This window comes from Theropithecus gelada, chromosome 20 (assembly GCF_003255815.1).
Source record: "Theropithecus gelada isolate Dixy chromosome 20, Tgel_1.0, whole genome shotgun sequence".
NCBI classification, from domain to species: Eukaryota; Metazoa; Chordata; class Mammalia; order Primates; family Cercopithecidae; genus Theropithecus; species Theropithecus gelada.
This window is the reverse complement of record NC_037688.1, coordinates 32,481,150-32,499,241: the sequence shown is the minus strand read 5'-3', so window position 1 is coordinate 32,499,241 and position 18,092 is coordinate 32,481,150. Positions and strand designations below refer to the sequence as shown.

At 43.1% G+C, this 18,092-nt stretch overlaps 1 protein-coding gene across 1 annotated transcript in view; it reads left to right on the top strand.

Moving 5' to 3' along the window:
• Window positions 1-18,092, top strand: part of WDR59 (WD repeat domain 59) — a 115,319-nt gene that overhangs the window by 69,616 nt on the left and 27,611 nt on the right. The window contains exons 11-18 of the mRNA XM_025369908.1: window positions 5,120-5,199; window positions 6,869-7,001; window positions 7,134-7,258; window positions 10,051-10,215; window positions 11,561-11,656; window positions 11,821-11,977; window positions 12,500-12,569; window positions 17,036-17,189. Of these exons, the coding sequence (XP_025225693.1) occupies window positions 5,120-5,199; window positions 6,869-7,001; window positions 7,134-7,258; window positions 10,051-10,215; window positions 11,561-11,656; window positions 11,821-11,977; window positions 12,500-12,569; window positions 17,036-17,189 (980 nt within the window). The remainder of the gene's footprint in view (window positions 1-5,119; window positions 5,200-6,868; window positions 7,002-7,133; window positions 7,259-10,050; window positions 10,216-11,560; window positions 11,657-11,820; window positions 11,978-12,499; window positions 12,570-17,035; window positions 17,190-18,092) is intronic.

Here is an 18,092-nt window from a genome sequence, read left to right as displayed (position 1 = left end):
GGGTAAAGGGACTATATAAGGCTGCTGTTCCTCTTCCAAATTCTGTCCTCTTAATTTTCAGCGTAGTCTCTCTTGCTTGGAAGAGATCTGCTCCAGTAAGAGATGGAAGATAGAGATTTGCTGTTGGATCGTTTCTGGGACTGAAAGACTCTGGGCTCAGAAGTCCAGGACATTTACCCCTTGCCACTCTGTTGATGAGGGAGACCCAAGGTGGTCGTTAGGACTGCCTACTACATACCCTCAGTTGTCTTCATAAGCACGTAGTGCTATTTTACCTCCCAGCCCTTTGAAGATAGATTTGGCTGATAGACTTGCTTTGATCATGACACATGATGTGGTCCCTCCTGGGTTGAAAGGTTAGGGGCTGATGTGCAGTTAAACGTCCTGTTTGCCTCTGCCACATCAGTTGGCAAAGCTCAAGATAGAGCTGCTTCCAGCACATCCTGGCACGAGGATGAGGCGGAGATGCAGAGCAAGCAGGAAATGTAAGCCACCGAGGTGTTGGGGTGGTTTGTTATTGCAGCTTCATCATCCAGCCCTCGCTCATGCAGGGCCCCAGTGTAATGGGAGTCAAGAAGCCGCAGCCTCAGTTTCTCCATCAGCTCACCATGCAAGTTTAGATACAGCCTGTCTTTTCTTGCGATCGTTTTGCCATGATCTCTAAGTGTTTGACAGAATACAAGTTTATTTGTTGGTGTTTTCATGTTGCACATGGGAAGCCAGGCAGGTGGAGTGATGTGACTTGTCCAGGGTCCCCGGAAAGGTCTCTAGTGGACCTGGGATTAGAGCAGTCATCTTCTGTCCCAGCTTGTTTGTGACTCTCATAAACTTCTTCCAGAATATTTATTAAAGAGACTCTTTTGGCCGGGCACGGTGGCTCACACCTGTAATCCCAGCACTTTGGGAGGCCGAGACGGGCGGATCATGAGGTCAGGAGATCGCGACCATCCTGGCTAACACGATGAAACCCCGTCTCTACTAAAAATACAAAAAATTAGCCGGGCGTAATGGCGGGCGCCTGTAGTCCCAGCTACTTGGGAGGCTGAGGCGGGAGAATGGTGTGAACCCGGGAGGCAGAACTTGCAGTGAGCCGAGATGCGCCACTGCACTCCAGCCTGGGTGACAGAGTGAGGATCTGTCTCAAAAAAAAAAAGATACTCTTTTGATCATCCTGTTAACTTTCCTATGCATGTTTCCAAAATCTCTCTTGCTTCTAGAAACATGGGGCTGCCTGATGTTTATCCCACCAATTGCATGCATGGGTTTTGGCTTTGAACTTAATCTCTTGCATTTTGCCGTAGAAAACAGATGATGTGGCCAGGCGTGGTGGCTCACGTCTATAATCCTAGCACTTTGGGAGGCCAAGGCGGGTGGATAACTTGAGGTCAGGAGTTCGAGACCAACCTGGCCAGCATGGTGAAACCCCATCTCTACTAAAAATACAAAAAAAATTAGCCAGGCCTAGTGGCACATGCCTATAGTCCCAACTACCTGGGAGGCTGAGGCAGGAGAATGACTTGAACCCTCAGGCAGAGGTTGCATTGAGCTGAGATCGCACCATTGCACTCCAGCCTGGGAAACAGAGCAAGACTCCGTCTCAAAAAAAAAAAAAACAACAAGAAAACAAAACAGATGATGTGATTTCCTCAGTCTAGCGGGAGGGGTTGACCGGTAGTTTTGGATGGAAATAAAGTTTTTAGGAACCCATTTTTAGTTACTCATGTTGTCTTTAAGCTGGTGGGGTGAGTTATGTAAATTGGAACTGCCTGGCCAGTAGCCATTTTGAGTACAAGTTACTATTTAACTTTTTTTTTTTGTTTTAACTGTGAAAGAGGGGAATAATACACACTGGGGCCTACTTGAGGACAGAGGGTGGAGTGGGGAGAGGATCATAAAAAAATAACTGTTGGGTACTAGGCTTAGTACCTGGGTGATGAAATAATCTGTACAGCAAACCCCTGTGACACGAGTCACGTGTGTAACAAACCTGCACATGAACCCCGAATCTAAAATAAAAGTTTAAATTAAAAAAAATTTTTTTTTACTGTGAAATATATCATGTATTTGAAAATTACATGGAACATGTATAGTGCAACAAATAATTATAAAGTGAAAATCTATGTAATTACCATGCAGGTCAAGAAAGAAAATGATGCCAGGAGCCCCAAAGCTTCCTGATCATAACCCCCTCCTTCCCTGAGAGCACTACTCCCCTAATGCTTATGATAACCATTACTGGATTTTTGCTGTCTGGTTTCACTGCCTATTTATGAATCCCTAGGTAGTTTAGGTTTGCCTGTTTCTGAACCTTTTACAGATTTAATTATTATGCATGTGTGTTTATTCAAATGTTCCTTATGATAGGGTTATGTCCCGATAAACCCATTGTAAGTTGAAAATATCGTAAGTAGAAAATTTATTTTAGGCCGGGCACCGTGGCTTACACCTGTAATCTCAGTACTTTGGGAGGCTGAGGTGGGTGGATCACGTGAGGCCAGGAGTTCAAGACCAGCTTGGCCAACATGGCAAAACCCCATCTCTACTAAAAATACAAAAATGAGTCAGGTGTGGTAGTGCGTGCCTGTAGTACCAGCTACTCGGGAGGCTGAGGCAGGAGAATCTCCTGAACCCGGGAGGCAGAGGTTTCAGTGAGCTGAGATTGTGCCACTGCACTCCAGCCTGGAGACAGAGCGAGACTGTCTCAAAAGGAAAAAACAAAAACAAAACAAAACAAAAAACATATTTTACCCACCTAACCCACTGAACATCATAGCTTAAGTAGCCTACCTTAAACATGCTCAGAACACTTCTATCGGCCTATGTTTGGGCTAAATCCTCTAATACAAAGACTATTTTATTTAAAAAAGTGTTGAATATCTCATATACTTTATTGAATACTGTGCATTATGTTAAAATTGTGACAGTTTCATGCCATCATAAAGTAAAAAAATTGTTAAGTTGAACCATTGTAAGTTGGGAACCATCTGTATTTTACTTCTTTCTCAACCGAAGGTTGTTCCAGTTTACTTTTACTGCCATGTCTTCGTCATCAATTTTTTTTTTTTTTTTTTGAGGTAGAGTCCCACTGTGTCACCCAGGCTAGAGTGCAGTGGCACAAACATGGCTCACTGCAGCCTCGACCTCCTGGGCTCAAGCCAGTACTTCCACTTCAGCCACCTGAGTAGCTGGCAGTACAGGAGTGTGCCACCACGCCACCTAAGTTTTTGTATTTTTGTAGAGATGGGTTTCACCATGTTGCCCAGGCTGGTAGTAGTCATCAAGTTTTATTGGACCACTTCATGCTTTGATTTTACTGTGGGGAAGGATTTCTCAAAGAGGTAGGAAGTGAGTCAGGATGTTGTGGCCAGGGGACAAGGATGCCTCCTGAGGGAAGCAGTAGTCCTTGGTTTCAGGTGTTGCTGACAGATCAAAATGTAGAATAAGAGAAAAGCATTTAACTGACCAAATCGGAAGCCATATAATCATTAAGAAAGGAGTTCCAGGCCAGGTGCAGTGGCTCACGCCTATAATCTCAGGGCTTTGGGAGGCCAAGGCAGGTTGATCACTTGAGGCCAGGAGTTCGAGACCAGCCTGGCCAACATGGTGAAATCCCATCCCTACCAAAATATATTAAAAAAAAAAAAAATTAGCCAGGTGTGGTAGCGCATGCCTATAATCTCAGCCACTCGGGAGGCTGAGGCAGGAGAATTGCCTGAACCAGGAGGCAGAGGTTGTTGCAGTGGGCCGAGATTGCATCACTGCACTCCAGCCTGGGTGACAGAGTGAGACCCTATCTCAAAATACAAAAAATTAAAAAAAAAAAAAAAAAAAAAAAAAAGGCATTCCAAAAGCAAATTGAGGAGAGAAGCCAGATCATAGGGTGGCACAAACAGGGGCAGCAGGAACCGGTTTAGGGAATGAAGTTACCCTCAAAGCCAAGGCGTAGAATTAGCCAATTGGGAGAGGCTGCTGCCCTCTCTGTTGGAAGGCAGGGAGAAGATACAAGGGAGTCGGGGAAGCAAAGGGCCCCTTGGGACCAGCTGGGGAGGCACAGGTCGAGGGGTTGAGTTAATTTATAACCTTTAGAAAGGAATTAGGCACCTTTTCCTCAAAGTCAGGGGCATGAAGAGAGGCCAGAGGTAGGGTCAGAAGATTGTTGATGTGGACATGAGGCAAGATGGTGGCACTTGTAACAAGCCGTGGTTCAGAATAGTTGCTCTCTGGCTGGCCATGCCTAGTTTTATATGAAATATTGAGGAGTGAAATTTTGTTTGAAGGTGGTGACGCAGAGAAGGAACCAACTCACCCTGTGACCTTAGACAGATCATATTCTCTCGCCTCAGTTTCCCCATCCATTAAGTTAAGAAATTAGATGAAATTATTTCTAAATGCTTTCTGAAGGTGGCTGTGAAGGAGATTCTAGGTACTGCAAAATTATCTGCAAATGTCCTGATCTTCCAAGAAGTTATTTCATAAAGCACCCTGAACCTTTTCAGGATAATCCCTTTGACCAGACTTAAGATGAAAATATGATTCAGTCAATTAAGAACATTAAGGATTGATTATTCATTTTACAAAGAGATGCATCACTTTACCAAAAAATTCTTTTGAGTGGTAAGATGCTGTGATGCATTTGAAACAACCCATTTTGCAAAAATATGTTCATCTCCAGCTCCTTGAGAGCATGTAAAAGGAGGAACATTTGCAGAGGTGAAAGGTTAGTGTCACATTAAATCCCGGCATCGCTCTTTACCTGCTAATTTGCCAGTTAGTATTTCACTTCATTTAAGTTTCTGCTCAAATGTCATTTCCTTGGGGAGTTCTATCTAAAAATGGTTCCACCGTCAGTCTCTGTCCTCTTATCCTGTGTTATTTTTTATACCAGATGTTTTATCAGATACTTATTTGTCTATTTCTACCACTGGAATGCAAGATCTATAAAGATAGAAATTATTTTATTCATGATCTAGTCCCGGTACCTAGAATAGTGCCTGGCATTTCAGAGATGTTCAGTAGATATTTGTTGAACGGATGGATGAATCTCACTCCATTTCAACCTATAGCAAAATGGATGTTGAATCCAGAAGAATTTCCAGGATTCTTATTTGGTGATTTCTAGGGTCCAAGGACTATCAACTGGTGACGTGGTCCCGGGATCAGACCTTGAGAATGTGGCGGGTAGATTCCCAGATGCAGAGGGTATGTATTCAGTGCTATTGTGGAGAAATGTACCTGGATCCACCAAAAATATAAGATTCAGGATTTGTGGAAATTAGAGGTTACAAGATAAACTTTTTTTTGTTTTGTTTTTGAGACTGAGTCTCACTCAATCTCCCAGGCTGGAATGCAGTGGCATGATCTTGGCTCACTACAACCCCTGCCTCCTGGGTTCAAGCAATTCTCATGCCTCAGCCTCCCGAGAGGCTGGGATTACAGGCGCCCACCACCACACTCGGTTAATTTTTGTATTTTTAGTAGAGACAGGGTTTCACCAAGTTGGCCAGGCTGGTCTCGAACTCCTGACCTTAAGTGATCCACCTGCCTCAGCCTCCCAAAGTGCTGGGATCACCGATGTGAGCCACCGTGCCCGGCAGGATAGACATTTAATACGTACTTACTGGTTGGCTGAGTGGCTGGTGTGTACCACATCAAGGCTTTGAGGTCTTTAAGAACCAACTTCAGTATTCAGCACTTTAAGGCCAGAGAGCCTCTAAATGTATTTCCTTCCCTTATTCTAGCATAAGATAGTATGGGTAGCTCCCTGATCATGTGCCCTGTGGGCTTCATTTCTTTCTCTTCTTAATGGACTAAGAAGCCTACCTTGTACTCTGCAAATGCTTAGAGGCTTCTACATCCATCAACAACACCACTTCTATGAAGCTGTTTGTAACTTTTTCCCGATAAATGATGTCTGTTTCTTACATGAACCACAGTAGTACCCGGTATGAGCTGCTTTGTTGGCCCTTGCTCTTCTCTGCCTTATCCCAGGGCTCTGTCCTCTCCTCATTTGATGGCTAAATTTCTTGACAGTGGGAAGGTGTCTCACTTGTATTGGATCTCCCACAGCACTTGGCGCACTGCTTTGCACAGAATGAATAGAAAATACTGGATAAGAATTTCAACACTGCTTAGTATGAAGTCACTCTTGAGCAATTTGGTCAAATCTCATTACTTTATTGCATTGTCAATCTGTTTTCTCCGAAAGGTACAGTTTGCACCAAAATGCCTTGGGGTTATGTTTTTTTTTTTTGTTTGTTTGTTTGTTTTTTTGAGACGGAGTCTCTCTCTGTTGCCCAGGCTGGAGTGCAGCCACGTGATCTTTGTTCACTGCAACCTCTGCCTCCTGGGTTCAAGTGATTCTCCTGCCTCATCCTCCCAAGTAGCTGGGATTACAGGCGTCCACCACCATGCCTGGCTAATTTTTGTCTTTTTAGTAGAGACGGGGTTTCACCCTGCTGGTCAGGCTGGTCTCAAACTCCTAACCTCAGGTGATCCGCCCACCTTGGCCTCCCAAAGTACTGGGATTACAGGTATGAGCCACCACGCCTGGCCGGTTATGGTATTTTTGCTCCTGGATTAGCTAAATAACTCCATCAAGGATTGGTGTTTAAATTAATTTTTTTTCTGAGGCTTGCATAAACTCCAAACATGATAAAAAATTTCCAGGGCTGAATAATAGAGTCTATTATCCCGAGTCTTTAACCAGGGAGAGTTGGCAGTGGGTAAAATCTATTTTGATTATGTCAGCTCTTGGCTGACACATCTCCATCCTTTGCCATTCCCATTTTTAAGTCAGAACTCTTTAATCAGACATGACGATCATTTCCACTGACCTCTCTAGAACTACATCTTCTACCCTTTGTTGCAGCTTTGTGCAAATGACATATTAGATGGTGTCGATGAGTTCATTGAGAGTATTTCCCTTCTGCCGGAACCCGAGAAGACCCTGCACACTGAAGATACAGATCACCAGCACAATGCAAGCCATGGGGAGGAAGAAGGTAATTTGTCAAACTGATGTCTCAGGTGAGGTGCCACTCTACGCATTGTAGAGTTGTGGCAGATACCCCAGACCTATTCTCTGATTCATTTTCAAAAATGCTTTCCAACATTGAACTTCTCTCTCCTGCTAGCCCTAAAGGAAGATCCCCCTAGAAATCTCCTGGAAGAGAGGAAATCAGATCAACTGGGGCTGCCTCAGACCTTGCAGCAGGAATTCTCCCTGATCAATGTACAAATCCGGAATGTCAATGTGGAGGTACTTAGTTTAATCAGCTGTATCTCATGTTTGCTGATGGCAGTTTGTGGGAGGGGGAACCATTTCAGCCACGATTTCGGTTAGCAAATAACTTCGCAGCTTTAACAGAACTCTCTCTGCTTGCTTTTTTATTTCCTGGGTTTTTTGGCCAGGCGCGGTGGCTTACACCTGTAATCCCAGCACTTTGGGAGGCTGAGATGGGCAGATCACTTGAAACCAGGAAGCCAGGAGTTCGAGACCAGCCTGGCCAACATGGTGAAACCCCGTCTCTACTAAAAATACAAAAAAAAAAAAAAAAAAATTAGCCAGATTTGGTGGCGGGCACCTGTAGTTCAACTACTCAAGAGGCTGAGGCACAGGAATCACTTGAACTTGAGAAGCAGAGATTGCAGTGAGCCAAGATCTCACCACTGCCCTCCAGCCTGGGTGACAGAGCAAGACTCTGTCTCTAAATAAATAAATAAATAAATGGATGCAGACTTTGTTTCTAACCCTATTCTTTTCTCCTAAGATGAGCCAAAGGAGAACCTGACGCTTGTGTGCCTTAGCTCCTCCTTAGATGCTCCAGCATCTTATTTTACTATAGAGGAAGATACTTAGGCCCAGGAGGCTTAGTAATTTGGCAGGAGTTGCTGCTGAAGTTAGGGGCAGAGTTGCCTTGGGAAGCCAAACCTCCAGCCCCTCCAGGGCACTCTCTGTGCTGTGCTGTGCTGTGCCATCTTCCCTCAGGCTGGCCATTTCCTGGTGATTTTGATTCATAGTAAGAAGGCGACCAAAATTTCTTTGTTCACTTAGCCTGTGGAACATTTGCTCTTTTTGTGGGGGCAAGTATTGAAAGTCTTTGCTTTAGAAAATTGAGTATCTCTCCAGAAAGGAGTTTTAAAGCTTGATTAGTTTTTCCTTTACCCAAATATGTGCTGTTACATAACTATCTCATGTGGCCTTTAAAACAAGTCTGCTGGCTGGGTGTGGTGGCTCACGCCTGTAAGCACTTTGGGAGGCTGAGGTAGGCAGATCACGAGGTCAAGAGATCGACACCATCTTGACCAACATGGTGAAACCCCGTCTCTACTAAAAATACAAAAATTAGCTGGGCATGGTGGTGTGCGCCTGTAATCCCAGCTACTCGCAAGGCTGAGGCAGAGAATCGCTTGAACCCGGGAAACAGAGCTTGCAGTGAGCCAAGATTGCGCCACTGCACTCCAGCCTGGCAACAGAGCAAGACTCTGTCTCAAAAACAAAAACAAAAACAAAAAAAAAGTCTAAGTGGTTTTAGCCTCACTTTATAGCTGAGGAAACAGAGACATCAAGAGAAGAAATGTCCAAGATCAGCAGGTATTTGGTGGAAGAAATAACATGTGAATCCAGGTCTCCAGATTTCCCACATGTGGTTCTCGTCACTTTACTCCAGCTGCTGTCTCTAGTTGGCAGCACAAGAAATCGAAAGATATAAAAGATTCTTTGCTTAATTAGTGATCTATATCAAGTCAGTGTATACTCCCTTTGTCACATTTGAGGACAGTGTGGATTCCTAGTGATCTAGTTGAAGATCTTGATTCCTTTCTTTGAGAGTACTTTAAAAAAATTATTGAGATATAATTCACATACTATAAAATTAATCTTTTTGGTTTTTTTTTGCGATGTAGTCTTGCTCTTTCCACCCAGGCTGGAGTGCAATGGCACTATCATGACTCACTGCAACCTCTGCCTCCCGGGTTCAAGCGATTCTCCTGCCTCAGCCTCCCAAATAGCTGGGATTATGGGCGTACACCACCACACTCAGCTAATTGTTTTTTGTATTTTTAGTAGAGATGGGGTTTTTGCCATGTCAGCCAGGTTGGTCTTGAACTCCTGATCTCAGATGATCTGCCCACCCTGGCCTCCCAAAGTACTGGGATTACGGGTATCAGCCACCACGCCCAGCCAGAATTCCCCTTTTTAAAGTGAATAATCTGGCGGTTATGGGTATGTTCACAAAGTTGTGCAGCCATTACCATTGTGTGATTGCAGAACATTTTCATCATTCCCAGAAGAAACCGCATACTCATGAGCAGTCCCTCCCTATTTCCCCTTCCCCCAACCCCCGGCAATCCCAAATCTACTTTCTTCCCCTATGGATTTTCCCAGGAGCACTTTTTAAATCAAGTCTGGTGTTTAACTTCTTCCTGCTTTATTTTCCTATCTCAAAGTAAATATAACAAGTTTCAGTCAACCCCACGACTTGGGGAGGAAGCTTCGTTAAAGTCAGAATACTTTGGACTTCACGGTGGCTCACGCCTGGAATCCCAGCACTTTAGGAGGCCAAGGTGGGCGGATCACTTGAGGTCAGGAGTTTGAGACTGGCCTGGCCAACATGGTGAAACTCCATCTCTACCAAAACAAAACAAAAAAACCAAAAAAACAAAAACAAAGATTCCCTGGGCATGGTGGCGCCTGCCTGTATTCCCAGTATTTGGGAGGTGGAGGTGGGAGAATCACTTGAACCCAGAAGGTGGAGGTTTCAGTGAGCTGAGATCGTGCCACACTGTACTCCAGCCTGGGCGACAGAGTGAGACCCCGTATCAAAGAAAAAAAAACCTTTCAGCTTATTCCATTGGTATGAAAATTTAATAATCTGATATGAAAATTTAAGAATCTTTTTGAAAATGAATTGTCTTCCACACAAATTTGTCTTTGTAGAGTCTTTCCCTTCACCCAATTACTAGGAACATGGAGCGTTCGGTTAAATGCACGTGCATCGAAAGACACTTTGTGGTTTGTTTCCAAAGCCATTGTGGATTTGTCTCTTGCAGATGGATGCGGCAGACAGGAGCTGCACAGTGTCCGTGCACTGCAGCAACCATCGCGTCAAGATGCTGGTGAAGTTCCCTGCTCAGTATCCAAACAACGCCGCCCCTTCCTTCCAGTTTATTAACCCCACAACCATCACGTCCACCATGAAAGCTAAGCTGCTAAAGGTAGGGGTCTGGGTTCCCAAATTCTCCTGCTGTTCTGCATCATTGTCTAGACTGAGTAGGAAAGAAGACTGAAAACTCTAGTAGATGAGATTCAGAAGTCATCTGTTTCATATACACACTAGTGTTAACAACGTAACCTCTGCACTTGCCATTTACTTTGTGTAGAAAACATAAGAGCGTGGTTCTTAACCTTTTTTGGGTCATGGCCTTCCTCAGAAAAATCTACACAATGATTGCATATGGTTTGAGAAATACTGCCTATAAATATGTGAATTGCATATAATCTGTCCACAGATCTCATTAACATTATTAACATTTGCAATCCAATTTCATTTAGGAGCCCAGGTTAGGAGCACTGCAGTCCAATTTCATTTACGTGGAAACAACAAGCAAGATGTATTCTGAAGCTAAAAGATATTTTATAATTAGAAAAAAACATGTGTAAGGTCATAAAAAAATTTTATCCCATAGAAGGAGCTGGTGTTATCCTAGAGGTAGGCTGGCTAGCTACACAGTGGGTGTCCAGATGGAGGTGCCACAGCCTGACATCAGTGTTTAATTCTGCAGATTCAGAGACTTGATGTGTCAGTTCATCCAGAGCAAATCAGGTGGAATCTCCATGACAAAGCCCCATGAGCCTCTTCATACCCCTTGTTCATTTTGAGCAGTGTCACAAGTAAAGGGACTGAAGTTTTTTGACAAACTCAGGCCAACCTGAATGTTGCTCATTTTTTGCCCGGTTTGGGTCATGGACACTTGATTGTTCCACTTTGTTGGGGTATCACATGGAACCAGGACATTTTCAAGTGGCTTAAGGATCTCTGAAATGCCAGTAACTCAGATCTTGTGGTATTTGACATGTTAAACTTGGAATCTGAATATGTCATTGCCTAGTTTGGACATACAAAAAAGATAGATTTTTCTATTAGTATAAAATGATACGATTAGATTGCAAATTTTTTTTTGTGAAAAATCAGACCTTTTCCCAGTGCAGTGGCTCACTCCTGTAATCTCAGCACTTTGGGTGGCCGAGGCGCATGGGTCACCTGAGGTCAGGAGTTCAAGACCAGCCTGGGCAACATGGTGAAACCCCATCTCTACTAAAAATACAAAAAGTAGCCAGGCATGGTGGCGCATGCCTGTATTCCCAGCTACTCGGTAGGCTGAGGCAGGAGAATCACTTGAACACGGGAGGCAGAGGTTGCAATGAACCGAGATCGCACCACTGCACTCCAGCCTGGGCAACAAAGACAGACTCTATCTCAAAAAAAAAAAAAAAAACAAACAGAATAGCCTGTCAGAGAAATGTGTTCCTCTTCTTGACTGTGTTTTGGGCCTTTTCTAGATCCTGAAGGACACGGCCCTGCAGAAAGTGAAGCGCGGCCAGAGCTGCCTGGAGCCCTGCCTGCGCCAGCTCGTCTCCTGCCTCGAGTCCTTTGTGGTGGGAAGCATGAAACTGTTGTACCAACTTATGCTTTGGGGTTTTGTTTCATTTCTTTCTCCCTAAAATCATGGGCTTTTTTTTTTTTTTCCTGCTGGGTGCTTATTTTGTAATTCAACTTCAAGACAGGTTGTGGTTTTAGCTTATGGAATTTTAAATTTCAGAACCAGGAAGACAGCGCTTCCAGCAATCCGTTTGCACTCCCCAACTCCGTCACACCCCCGTTACCGACTTTTGCTCGTGTGACCACAGCCTACGGGTCGTACCAGGATGCCAACATTCCGTTTCCTAGGACTTCTGGGGCCAGGTTCTGTGGAGCAGGTGGGTCTCTTTGGTTCTCTGATTCTAGATTTTGAGAGGGAGCAGCTAAGAATGCCATAGATTCTGTATAAACATCTCCAGCAAAAAATGTTCGCTTTTAGTCCCAGAGAACTCCAACGAGACTTTCATAGTAGCGTGGCAGGGTCTGAGGCCCAGTCGATGTCTCTGGACTTATCCTAAGAGTGTGCACCAGAATGGTGGTCTTAACTTTCTTCATTCTGATGAGCTTGGGTTTGAGTCTTTACTCAGAGCCCTGAGTCTTAGCAGGGGACAGTCCCCTGATAGGGAGCCTTAGAGTCCCGCTGATGACTCTGCCCCGTCCACCTACATCCTCTCTCCTGGACTCGAGTGCTGACCTTTGTTCTTGGTAAGGGTCACCACACTCACGAGTCTTGCAGCTTATGAAAATGTGTCTTACCCTCAGGTATACAGAGATAGAAGAAAGACTGGCCAGTCCTGCCTCAGGATTTCCCACGTCCAGCTTGTTGACACTGACGGCTCATGTGATGTCTTCTTCTTTAGGTTACCTGGTGTATTTCACAAGGCCCATGACGATGCATCGGGCGGTGTCTCCCACAGAGCCTACTCCGAGGTGAGTGCGGGAGATGCAGAAGCCACTCTACGTTCCCGTGGCCAGAAGTGGCCAGAGACTGGGAAGGACCACGGAGTTTGTCTTTGGACAATGCGTTTTAGTTCTTCAGTAAACTCCCATTACAAGATTTATTTGAGAAAGATTGAAGTCAATTAAGTTGCAAGAAAGCTGAGATTTCTGCTGTACAGTTATTACCAAACCATTAGAAGAAGTAGATTGATAAAAGCTCTTGTCAAAACAAGGCAAATTGTTTTTAAATATGCCTTTCCCCTATTGCTAGCATATTATTTATTATTTGTTTTTGATTATTTTATTATTCAATTTAACATTAAATAAAACTGGAAAAATAACAAAAAAACCATCTGTGGTTTCACAACATTAATATGCCACTTCTTATATTACCAAACAATGTGTAATTTTATAACATTATGTAAGTAGTACATTGGGAAAACACAAATGAAATTTTTTTTTTTTTTTTAAGATAGGATCTGGCTCTGTCACCCAGGCTGGAGTGCAGTGGCATGATCATAGCTCACTGCAGCCCTTACCTCCTGGCTCAAGTGATCCTCCTGCCTCTGCCTCCCAAGTAGCTGGGACTACAGGCGTGCACCACCATGCCCAGCTAATTTTTATATGTTTTTTTAGAGATAACGTTTTGCAGTGTTGCCAGGCCGGTCTCAAACTCCTGAGCTCAAGCAGTCCACCTGTCTCAGCCTCCCAAAGTGCTGGGATTAAAGGCATGAGCCTCCATGCCCGGCCTGGAAGTTTTAAATTACAATGTGAAAGCCTTTCTTTGCCTTTTCCCTGTTTTAGAGGTAATCATGTTTAACAACAGAACATGTTTCTGTCTAGTCATTGTTTTTCTGTGCTTTAAAAAAAGTTTTTCTTTTAGTGTAGCAGATAGGAATATGGACTTCAGAGCCAACGTGTCCAGATCCAAATTTTGGCCCTCTCATTTTATGACCTTGGGCAAGTTATCTCAACTTCAGCTTCAGTTCCTTCAACAGTAACATGGGATGATCGTAGCACCCACCACCTGTAGTTGCTGGGAAGATTAAGTCCCTCTAAAAACATTTAAAACACCACCTGGTATATCGGAAGTGCTCTGTGTGTCCTGTTAAGATTACTGGGTTTTAAAACGTTAGGATTATACAGTAGACTTCTGGTTCTGCAGTCTGGTGACCAAGATATAATAACTTGCAAAGCTCCCTGCTGCAAACCCCTGAAGGCGCTGGATACAGTATCATCAGCATAGTCATTATATTAGTCCGTTCTCACACTGCTATAAAGAACTGCCCAAGACTGGGTAATTTATAAAGAGGTTTAATTGACTCACAGTTCCACATGGCTGGAGAGACCTCAGGAAACTTAAAATCGTGGCGGAAGGGGAAGAGGCACATCTTACATGGCAGCAGGCGAGAGAGAGTGTGTATGTATGTGAAGGAGAAACTGTCAGATCTTATAAAACCATCAGGTCTGGTGAGAACTCACTATCATGAGAACAGCATGGGGGACACAGCCCCCATGATCCAATCACCTCCCACTCTGTCCCTCCCTCAACATGTGCGGATTGTGGGGATTACAATTCAAGATGAGATTTGGGTGGGGACACAAAGCCTAACCCTATCAGTTATGAATGAATAGCTGAGCCAACAAGAAAGAAAGAGAACTGAATGAGAGAACTGTGTGAGCAGACACTGCTGTTTTGCCAAGAAGTGGCCAATCTCTGCAGTAACCTGGGCAGATGTGACCTGGGCCCCATGGGAACTGGGGTTCAGTACTAGGGAATACCTACATTACACCCAGTTCCTTATTGGAGTAGAGAATGTCCTGTATTCTCGAAGGGAAAGAAGGAATATCTGTATCCGGACTTCGGATTAAAGGGGAAAATGTTCCTATTAGAATGTTTTTCAACTGACAGTCCTTTACTGAGGTATAGTTTACAGTACACAAATCTGAAGTGTACGGCTCGGTGACCAACACTCACATTAAGATATAGAACATTGTCCTCACCCCCAAAGGTTCCCAGTCCCTTTTCCCAGCCCTTCAGCACCTGGAGGACACCACTGTCTTGACTTCTGTCCTCATAGTTTTGCCTGTTCTTGAACTTCATTGAAGTGGAATTGTGCGGCATGACCTGTTTTATGTCTGGCTTACTTTGCTCAACTTAAGGTTACTGACGTTGATCCACATTGCCGCATGTGTCAGTAGGTCCATCGGATGAATATAACAGTTTGTTTATTCATTGTCCTGTTGATAGATATTTGCATCCTTTCCAGTTTTTGGCCATTATGAGCAAACCTGGATACATATTTTCATAAAAAGACTTGTATATTAATTTCTGCACCTGAGGAGCAGAATTCCTCAGTCATTGAATAGATGTATGTTTAACTTGAGAAATTACCCAAAAGTTTGTGCATAGTGATTGTGCCATTTACCCTGTCACCAGCAATGTTTCAGAGCACTGGTTGCTCTGTATCCATTCCAAAACTTGGTATTGCCAGTCTTTTCAACTTTAGCCATTGTGATGTGAGTGTCCTCGTATCTCACTGTCGTTTTAATTTGCATTTCCATGTTGATGATGAATGATGTCAAGCAGCTTCTGTGTGCATATTAACCATTTGGGTATCTTTTTTTGTGATGTGCTTAAGTACTTTGCCCATTTTGGGGGAACTGCATTTCTTATTTATTTCTGGTTGTTATCTATTTTGGTTACAAATTCTTTGCTAGATGTATGTATTGATTTTCTCCTAATCTGTGGCTTGTCTTTCTCCCTCTTTAATGTTTTTCAGTGAACAGATTTTCTTAATTTTGATGATGTCCAATTTATCACTTAATTTTATTTATTTTATTTTTTTATTCTTTTTTTTTTTTTTTTTTGAGACAGAGTCTTGCTCTGTCACCTAGGCTGGAGTGCAGTGGCATGATCTCAGCTCACTGCAAGCTCTGCCTCCCAGGTTCACGCCATTCTCCTGCGTCAGCCTCCCAAGTAGCTGGGACTACAGGTGCCCACCACGACACCGGCCTAATTTTTTGTATTTTTTAGTTATAGATGGGTTTTCACTGTGTTAGCCAGGATGATCTCGACCTCCTGACCTCGTGATCCACCTGGCTCAGCCTCCCGAAGTGCTGGGATTACAGGCGTGAGCCACCGTGCCTGGCCTATTTATTTTATTTTTTATTTTTTGAGACGGAGTTTCGCTCATGTTCCCCAGGCTGGAGTGCAATGGCGCAATCTCAGCTCACCACAACCTCCGCCTCCCAGGTTCAAGTGATTCTCCTGCCTCAGCCTCCCGAGTAGCTGGGATTACAGGCATGCACCACCACGCCTGGCTCATTTTGTATTTTTAGTAGGGACGGGGTTTCACCCTGTTGGCCAGGCTGGTCTCAAACTCCTAACCTCAGGTGATCTGCCCGCCTCAGCTTCCCAAAGTGCTGGGATTACAGGTTTGAGCTACCACACCGGGCCTTGTGTTTCTTTTTAAAAGCTTTATAGAAAAATAAATAAATAAAAATAAATGCTTTATAGATTTAAATTCCTTATTTAAGGTCTGTAATCCATTTCAAATTAATTTTTGCATGTATTGTGAGTTAAGGGGTCAGAGTTTGTTTTATTTTGTAGAAAAACAGTTGTTCTAGCATCATTTATAAAAAGATTTCCTTTCTTCATTGAATTTGTATTGATGCCTTTGGTGAACATCAATAGATCATATATTTGTGGTCTTTCTGGACTCTCCTTTTTCCTTTGATCTGTTTATCCTTTATGCCAACACTACATTTATAATGTACTTTTATATAGTTCAGTCTTCAAATCTGATACGTCAAGTTCTCCAATTATATTATTCTTGTTTAGTTCAGGTTGGCTATTCTAGGACTTTTAATAAAATTATGAAATCAGCTTATTAGTTCCTACTACAAAGCCTGCTTGTATTTTGATTGGAATTGTGTTGACTCTGTAGAACAATTTAGAGAAAATTGATGTCTTAAGAATACGGACTCTTCCAATCCACTAGCGTGGTGTATTTCTCCATCATTGTATGTCTCGTTTAATTTCTCTCAGCAACATTTTGTATTGTCATGCACATTTTCAAAAATTAAATTTATTCCTAGGTATTTGATGTGTTTTAATGCTACTATAAATGAGCTTTAAAAATACTTATTTTCCAAATGTTTGTTTCTAATTGATAGAACTATAGTAGATGTTTGTAGGTTGACCTTGTATTCAATTTCACTTATTCTAGTAGTTTGCAGATTCCTTTGAATTTTTCATGTCTGTAATCATAGAAGCATTCTATGCTTCTGCAGATAAAGCATTTTTCAGTGTTAAAAGTTTTATTGACTTCTTTTTCTGGAGTTTCCATCTTCTCATTTTGTCTTCTCCTCTTGGTATCAAGTGCTAAGAATAGCACCATTGGAAATATGACAGGACTGCAGCCAGTGTGGATAATTATCATTTTCAACTACAGATCTCTCTCAGCCTTGTCCGCTTATCACACTGGCTTGATCGCGCCCATGAAGATCCGCACAGAGGCCCCGGGGAACCTTCGTTTATACAGTGGGAGCCCCACTCGCAGCGAGAAAGAGCAGGTCTCCATCAGCTCCTTCTACTACAAGGAGCGGGTAAGTGCCAGAGCCGCGGCCTTTGATTCTTACCCCTTCTCCTGGATTCTTGTTCCTCAGCTCCTGCCTGGTGCAGCAGCTAGATTAGTAATCCCCCTGTAACCATTCACTTTCATAATCAGTTTGTTCAAGAAAGCCATTGCTTTGTTCCTTTCAGTTGGTTTTACCTGCTCTAAATTGTGTGTGTATGGGTTGGGGGGTAGTTCTTATGGTCCATAATCTTTACTCCCCATTTAACCCTGTCCTTGTAATCTCCATTCACTGAGCCCATTATTTCAGGGTAGAATACCTTAGCTTCAGGTCTTCCGTGGTATTGTGATGTTTGTCAACAAGTTAAGGGTTGCCTCTGAAGTCTTGGGATCTTAATATATTTGGAACTTCATAGTTGTGAGAAGTCTTAAAGTTAATGTCTAAAAGGTTTTGTTTTTTTTTTTTTTTTTTTTTTACTAAGTCTACATGGAAATACATATCTGAGTGGACCAGATGACACAAAAATCACCTGAGCTTGTCCTTATGTGCCTAGTTTCTTAAAGAACTCATTGTCCCTGAGTAGTTATCATTAAGCTGTCAGAAACCTGTGGTGCCAACAATGTAGAGAATGTTGGCAGAGCATAGGAATGATCCTAAGAAAGCTTTCTGTGTTGGCAGATTGCAGGTCTGGGTTAAACAGACTTTTAGCTGACTTGATGTTTTCAACAGAGTTACCACTGAGCACTGCACAAACTCAGGCCTTAGGAATTCTTTGTTGTTATCTCTTGCTGAATGGGAAATAATGGATTGTAATTAATATTTGTTTTTAAAAAAACGGAATTATTTTAGACAAAACACCCATTTCTAGGGAGTATTAGAAGTGCCTTCAGTTCGATTGCAGTAGAATGTCCAACCTTCTTGGTTTACACTGAG